The 8,177-nt window shown below is 35.2% G+C and overlaps 2 protein-coding genes across 2 annotated transcripts; one reads left to right on the top strand and one right to left on the bottom strand.

The window, feature by feature from the left end:
* The first annotated feature begins 426 nt into the window (after positions 1–426).
* On the top strand, positions 427–3,932 carry LOC141590164 (protein FAR1-RELATED SEQUENCE 9-like). The gene is made up of 6 exons (XM_074410771.1): positions 427–442; positions 527–592; positions 668–745; positions 1,343–2,331; positions 2,665–3,411; positions 3,546–3,932. The coding sequence occupies exons 1-6, from the start codon at positions 427–429 to the stop codon at positions 3,930–3,932; spliced, it is 2,283 nt and encodes a 760-aa protein (XP_074266872.1).
* A 797-nt stretch (positions 3,933–4,729) lies between these two features.
* On the bottom strand, positions 4,730–7,715 carry LOC141591111 (uncharacterized). The gene is made up of 3 exons (XM_074411539.1): positions 7,548–7,715; positions 5,522–6,481; positions 4,730–5,277 (listed from the first exon to the last, which is right to left on the bottom strand). The coding sequence occupies exons 2-3, from the start codon at positions 6,026–6,028 to the stop codon at positions 4,894–4,896; spliced, it is 891 nt and encodes a 296-aa protein (XP_074267640.1). The 5' UTR covers positions 6,029–6,481; positions 7,548–7,715; the 3' UTR covers positions 4,730–4,893.
* Positions 7,716–8,177: the final 462 nt, after the last annotated feature.

The raw sequence follows: 8,177 nt of genomic DNA on the forward strand, positions 1-8,177 counted from the left end.
TAAAAAAAGGCATAACAAAGAAAATAATGAGGCATGAACTCGTGGTAAATAGAGCGGAATATAAGACTAAATTTTCTATGTAAATACTTATACACAAAGACTTTGGAGAGACCGTCTCTCAATAACTTATTGAGAGACGGCCCTATTAACTGTGTATTGGATTCAATTACTACCATATTAAAATATGGGTATTCTGATTTTTTATTTTCTCAATTAATGCAATACCATAATTAACATATGGCACTAATTAGGCAATTACCTTATTGAGAGATTCTATCCTATTTTTCTCTAATCAATTATCATACGTTCAATCACCATTTTCCATCCTATTCTCATCCCCACCCTCCATGAAAAAAAATCCATAATCAATTTTCACTCTATTCAAGCAAAATTAAACGTCTCGTATCTTAAATCGGCTGCATCGTAATGGAAAATGGACAAGGTTTGTTTATTATTGTGTTATTTCATGTGATATTAGCATGCATCATATTTATGAAATTTTGATTGTCGGTAAATTTGTATGTAGTAGAAGATCACTCCCAAGAAATTTCAATGGATTTGGCGGAACATGACACTTCTAATGAAGTAGAAGGTATTAGTGAATAATTTATTTGACATGTTTAAAACTTTTGTTTATAAATAAATTTATTTTTCTTGTATATTGTAGCACTGATGATGTTGGATAATATTGACGAAGATTCGATAATGACGGAGAAAGATGAACTAATAATAACGGAAGAAGAAGGTAAATAATGGCTCTGTCATACTTTAATCACTAAAACTTGGGAGAGACGGTCTCTCACTAAGTTATTGAGAGACCAATATTTCGTACCCTTTTATTTGTATTTCGTACCTCTTTTGTTGTTGATCGTGGTGGTGAAGAATATGTAATGCATGGCTGCAGGGGAATAACAGTCACGAAAATTATAATGCATGGCTTAAGAATACTTAATCTTATAAAACAATAGTCACGAAAATTATAATGCATGGCTGCAGGGGAATAACAATACTGCATTTTCCATTTTGTCATCTTATATACATTTTCCATTTCATCATTCTTAGTCAATTTTCTCATTCTTATATACATTTTGTCGTACTTGAATTCCTCCTCCACCTTTGTCATATTTTTGTTGTTCAATCTCTCGTACCATTGTTCTTGTATATGTACGTCGTTACTACATTCGTACCCCTACTCTTTGCTTACGTCCCTAATGTCGTCTACTTTGTGTACTATATATATGTCGTTTTGTTTGTCATATATATGTCGTTACTTCATTCGTACCACTGTTCGACTGTTACGTCCCTATTTTCGTCTAATCTGAGTACTCGTTTTATGTTGTAGGTGTGATTGCAGACGATATAGACATTGGAGGTTCATTAGTCGGGGCAAAAGCTTTGAAGTGGGAAGGATTATACAAATTATATGTCCAACATTCAAAATGCGTTGGATTCGGGCCAAAGAAATGGGCCACGCGTACAAACAAAGTTGTTCCACCATTAGTAACGGAAAAATATTTCGCATGCTCATGTCAGGGGGATACAAATTCGGGTAAAAAATGCAAATCAATTAGTGAAGAACAATCAGCTACAATAAATGAAAGGAAACGCAAGCAACGGACTACTCTAATAACTAGGACTGGATGTCAAGCGAAGATCAGAGTAAAGTTTAATATGGAGTTCAATATCTATGAGGTAGTGATGCATGTGGTAGCACATAATCATCCATTAACACCACCAGAATGGCATCATCACCATCGTTCTGAAAGAGCAATACCACCGGAAGAGGGTGAGGTTATAAGAATTATGACTGAAGCTAGACTTCCTCCTACCGCTCAATATCGATATCTAGCTGCAGCTTGTGGTGGTGAAGAATATGTTGGCCATACTAAAAAAGACCATCTTAACTTTGTTCACAGGCTTAAGATGAAAGTAATAGCCCGTGGAGATGCCCAAAATGTTGTTGACATGCTAAAAAAAAGAGCAGCTGAGGACCCTTCATTCTTTTATAAGATTAAGTATGATTCCGAAAATAGAGTGCAAAATTTATTTTGGAGAGATGCGATGATGAAGGAAGACTATATGATATATCATGATGTGGTAATCTTCGATACAACATATCGCACAAATAGGTACAATCTTATATGTGGTGCCTTTGTCGGTGTCAACAACCATTGGTCAAATGTGATGTTTGGTTGTGCGTTCCTCTCCGACGAGAAGGAGGAGTCATTTCAATGGTTATTCAACACCTTCAATGAATCAATGGGTGGAGATGTTTTTCCTACGTCTATTTTTACCGATCAAGACCAAGCTATGTCAAATGCCATAAAAGAGGTATGATCAGAAACCAATAACTTTATTGAATCTGGTAGCTATCTTATTTCTACACAAATTTATTTGCATTATGTCTTAATATTAATTGTCACATCATACTACACTAATATTAAGTGGTACTATTTAACATTTTTATGGTACTAAACTAATTTATGGGCTTGTATAATCATTAAACAAAGATTTGTTGTATGGTACGTATCTACCACTAAGTAGTAAAACTGACCATTTTAGTGGTACGAAATGGTACCCAACAAAAATAATAAACCGACTTGATAAAATGGAAATATGTTGTCATTTCGTGTGTTACCTATGTCAAGGCATCGTCTTTGTCAGTGGCATATACAACAGAACGCAATGTCTCATTTTGGATGCCTTAAGCATGACACATCCTTCCAAACTATTTTCAACAAATGTCTAAGAGGCTGTTATAACGTGGCCGAGTTTGAATCGACGTGGGCTAACATGATATATGACTATGGCCTAGAGAATGATGAATGGTTCCAACGTTTATATGAAATTCGTGAAAAGTGGTCTACTGCATATAGCAAGGATTTTTTCTCTGCGGGTATCCTCTCATCACAGAGAAGTGAAAGTACAAATCATGCTATTGGCTTTCATGCCAATAAGACAACTTCTCTCACCGATTTCTTCGGAATATATAATGACACTATAAGGAGGTGGAGGAGCGAGGAAGAGAAAAATGAATTTCAATGCGGTAGATCAACGCCGTCTTCAAATATGTCCATGGTGGGACTTGTTAAAAGTGCTTCAAGCCTTTATACTATCAACTTGTTTAAACGCTTTGAAGAGGAATTTGTATACTCTTTAGGTACGAATGCTGTCTTGCTAGACAACGAAGACACAACAAAGGTATTTAGGGTTTACCCATTGGATGATCCCGTCTCTCATCATGTGGTAACATTTGATTCTGCCATTAATCTCATCTCGTGCTCATGCCGAAAGTTTGATGAAGTTGGAATGTTGTGCTACCATTCCCTTCGTGTGTTACATTTGAGTTCGGTCTCCGATGTTCCCGAAAGATATATCAAGAAACGGTGGTCAAGATATGCAAAATCAGAGGTATATTTTGTTACATTTTCACTTATCGTAGTTGTTACATATTTGTTACATTTTCACTTATCGTACCCGTTAATCCAGAAAACGTACCTAGTATTCGAGCAAATGTACTTATCCGTCACTTTTATATGTCCTAGGTGTGGGAGCGGTTAAGAGAGCAATCGTCTAGCATTGTACCATCAGATGACCGTTTATCGTGGCGTCGAGAGATTCTTTGCAATCTACACACTCTCATACTTCAAAGCCAAGGGTCAAGCGAGGCAAGGGCTTTCATGGACCAAGTTTACACAAGTGCTTGTGCTGGCATACGTAAAATTCTTGAACAGTCACGTACTAACCAAAACACCAACAATGATAGCCACAACTCCCCTCACAAAGTACTAGATCCATTACGTTCAAAGACCAAGGGCCGAAGTGCTAGGTTGAAGCGTCCTTCTAAAAGCAAGAAAACTAAGGGAAGAGGCGTCACTTCAACTACAACTAATAGCGTTGTACCATATACTCCACCTGAGCGCTTAATTTAGATTTGTTTGTATTTCTTTGAGTTTAAATTGTTGTTTTCATCTTTAACATTTACGCTTTAAGAATTTACCGAATTATTACAAGTTTTATTGAATAAAACTCTAAATTTTTGTTACTATAAATTAAGATGGTTACTTTTTACGCTATAAAAAATTACAAGAGGAACATTATCTAAAAAATAGAAACAATTTTTTTTTTTAAAAAAAAAAATAGGAGGTACGAAACATACATGGTAACACAAAAGGCTTAAATTAATTGATTATGTTACATACTCAATTCGCTAAGGTATAATTTCTATATAAGCCGGTACCAAATACGATACAACTAAGCCTAAATATATAATATAGAGGTAACAATGTTGTATCAAATGAGGCACTAAAACTTGGGAGAGACGGTCTCTCACTAAGTTTTTGAGAGACCAATTTTTCGTACCCTTTTATTTGTATTTCGTACCCCTTTTATTGTTGATCGTGACATAGTAATTTCGTACCTATTTACATAATAAATGTACCCATTTTATCATTAATCATGATTTGTACCTATTTTATTACCTTTAGTACCACTTTTTCTTAAAATTGTACAATGATCTCTCAATAAAGCTTATTAAAAGACCGTCTCTCAGAAGACCTCCAAATGGTACATTACCAATAAAGAAGTAAGTCTTACGCAACAATGCTAAATGAACATACAATAGAAACCAAACCCTTTTATCTCAATTTGAAATGGTACCACCTTTGTCCCGAAATGGTACATTACCTATATTGGAAGGTACAAAACATGATTGTTTCCATCTTTTAGACAAGCTAATTACCAATAAAGAAGTAAGTCTTACGCAACAATGCTAAATGAACATAATTGTTTAAAAATTATGTCTACCAAAAGAAGCAAATGAAAAACAAATAATCCAAGTGATCAAACAAACATGGTCTTAAAAAGTCTTCAACAATGCTAAATAAACCAAAGTTAAGTCTTCTTGTTGCCTCCATTTTTCCTTCGGACTCTTACTCTAACTAATCCCATGTTTTTCCGCGGGGGACTTATATTGCGGAATCGATTAAAACCTTCATCATTTATCCCGAGGTCAAATGAAGGCATCTCCTTTGCAGCATTAGTCGCCTCCATCATTCGCGCAACCAAATCATCACATGATCGCATCACTTCATCGTCAGCTACTAATTGTGTAAAGGATATATCACCTACACCATTCTCCTCTCCTGCTGCTTCTTTCTCCTTCTCCTTCTCGCTTAACTTTAAGGCATTCATCTTTATTCGTGTCACCCTCTCAATTGTGAGTCTTGAGTGTATCTCTTGATCCCTCTTTATCAGCATGGAGTCTACCTCACACTCCTGCGTCATTAAGCCATAAATTGTTAAGGAAATATGTATAAAAAGTGTAAAAGAAAAATTATTCAGGACACAAGTCTTGAAACCATAGTTTATATATATATAAAACCAAACAGGTACATAACCTATAAATAAAAGGGACAATATTTATATTTTCAGGGAAGAAATGGACATTATATTTTCATAGAAGGTACAGATACTACGGTAACATGCACAAAATGTAGGAATAAGATAAAAAAAAACTTACATTTTTAGCTTGTTGACGAATTTCCTCATTTGTTAGGAGGTCATCTGGAACTCTATACGTTACTGTTCTACCATGGCCACTTTGAGATAATTCTATTATAGGAATTTTTTCTTTCTTAGCCACCAGTATACGTTCCCTTCCGATAGGGTATGTAGTAGTATCCCACTCACCAAGTCCGTACCTTCCTTTCATTTCCTCAGCTGCTTTCCGCTCCTCCTCTACCCGAGTTCTCAAATGCTTTGTATCCCAATGTTGTATCAAAGGAATTTCTGATGATGCCTTGAGGGACTGCCAAGTCAAGCGGTGAAAGTACACAAGTTGAAGGAACAACATACAACCTCCAACATTCTTTAGATCTTTCGACCTCCACTTCGAAACAGCGTCACCAAGTTCCTCTAGCACATATGCATACCAATCAAAAGTACCTATCTCGCCAACATCCTTCACCGAAGGTACTAGGTGAAGATCAACATTCTTATGTGCTTTGGGTGCTAAAACCGTTCCCATAACAAACAAAACGAAATACCTTTTGAAGTCGTCCCCCCATCCTTCAACTTAAGGATTTCAGAAGCAACGATCTCACCACTAAGTTCTTTGTTGGGTGCTAAACCAAACTTGTCCCTCCACAATTGCACATATTCCATATGATGTTTGTCTGATTTCTTATTTGTCGCTACGATAACTTTCTTGCCCGTATCACATGGCAACATAAACACATCGTACACATCATACACGGTAAGAAAACATTCCTTATTATCATCCACATGAAATCGCCTACTTTTGGGGTGGTAAGCACCTAAAAGGAATGGTACCATCCCTTGGTAAAACTGTGTCAACTTTAAAGTTAACAATCCCCCAAAATTGATCTCTTTAATATCATCCTTTTGTTTCTCATTCAGCTGACCAATTAATCGTTGAAGGCCAGATGGGGAGCCATATGCGTCAATATCCTTCCATTTCCTACAAATAAAAGGAATAATATATTACAATTCAAATAGGTACGAAATAAAAAAAATATAGTACAAGTGACTATTACTAGCATACGGATGGTACATAGGTACAAAATGGTCATAGTATGGTACTTCCGAATACAGGTACAAAATAGAAAAAATATTGTACAAAACATAAACATTTACATACTATATGTATATAGGTACAAAATAGAAAAAATATTGTACAAAACATAAACATTTACATACTAAATGAACATAGGTACAAAAGTAGAACAAGTACACTACAAATCAAAACTAGTAGATTTATTTAAGACATAGGTACTAAGTAAACAAAGTAGAATACAAATGTTTTACACTAAAAGATAGGTACGAAATGAGTTCAAGGAGGTACAATGAAGAAAAACATATTAAAAATCATATCAACTAACATATTCAAAGTACTTAGGTACAAAATGCTCGGTAGTATGGTACTTTTGTAAACAGGTACTAAACTATAACAAGTACACTACAAATTGAAGGCGGAAAGTAAACAAATGGATTTATAAAACAAATAGGTACGAAATAAAAAAAGTAGAATACAAATGTGTTATAATACCATATTGATTACAAATCTAGGTACGAAATGAGTATAAGGAGGTACAAGGAAACAAAAAACAAATTAAAAATCATAAACACTAGCATTTAGAATGTACATAGGTACAACATGCCAAGTAGTATGATAATTTTGTAGAGAGGTCCAAAAGTTAAACAAGTCCAATACATATCAAAGACAAAAGGAAGAACAGGAATGGGTACTAAATAAAACAAATAGGACACAAATGTTTTATACTACCAAATTGATGATACGTAGGTACACATTGCCGCATGGTACGGTAAAGTCGTCATTGGCTTTATATCGTTTTAATTAGGTACAAAATGTTCAATAGAATGGTACTAATGTCATTGTGGTACGAAAGAGGGATATTAGGATATAATTTGTCATTGTGGAAGAATCGACCAAAACTATCCCATGTAGTACTAAAAATAAACAAACATGGTACTTTATATCGTGTAACAAAGAATGGGACACAAACCTCGTCGTAGTTTGAACCGGCTGCTCATCTACCACATCGACAACCGGACCACGAACCTGAGCACTACTAGAGCTCCGCTTGCCCCTAACACCCCATGTTATTTCGGTCACTTCAACATTTTCGTCCGGCCCTTTAGAGCTTTCCCCCTTCTCTGAAATGAACAAATGGAACAAAATCATGGAACACAAATACAATGAATAATTACAATGGTACCAAAACCAAGGTTAGCCGTTACAATATAATCCGTCAACTAACCATCGGTCCCAAAAATTATCACCTTTAGAAAACGTGTTCATGCAAAAACAAAAACTAGCAGGAACTATGGACCCAAATCAATTAATCGAAATCATGAGATTACCACACATCTGACGCTACCAAATACGAATTAAACATGGTACCGAAATCAATTAATCCCGATCAATCTAAAAAAATGGTACAAAATCAATTGTAAACAACAAACAAATAATTGATTATGGTACAATATTAATCCAACTAAACAAATATATTACATACCAAGTACGAATTTCACTTTTTCTTGGCGCGCAGTTTGATAGGGCTTCTTGCAGTAGTTTTCTTCCTCATTGTTTGTAGTAGGATTTCAATTTTTAGTTAGAATAATTTTTGAATTTC

The sequence above is a fragment of the Silene latifolia genome, chromosome 7, assembly GCF_048544455.1.
Source record: "Silene latifolia isolate original U9 population chromosome 7, ASM4854445v1, whole genome shotgun sequence".
Lineage (NCBI taxonomy): Eukaryota > Viridiplantae > Streptophyta > Magnoliopsida > Caryophyllales > Caryophyllaceae > Silene > Silene latifolia.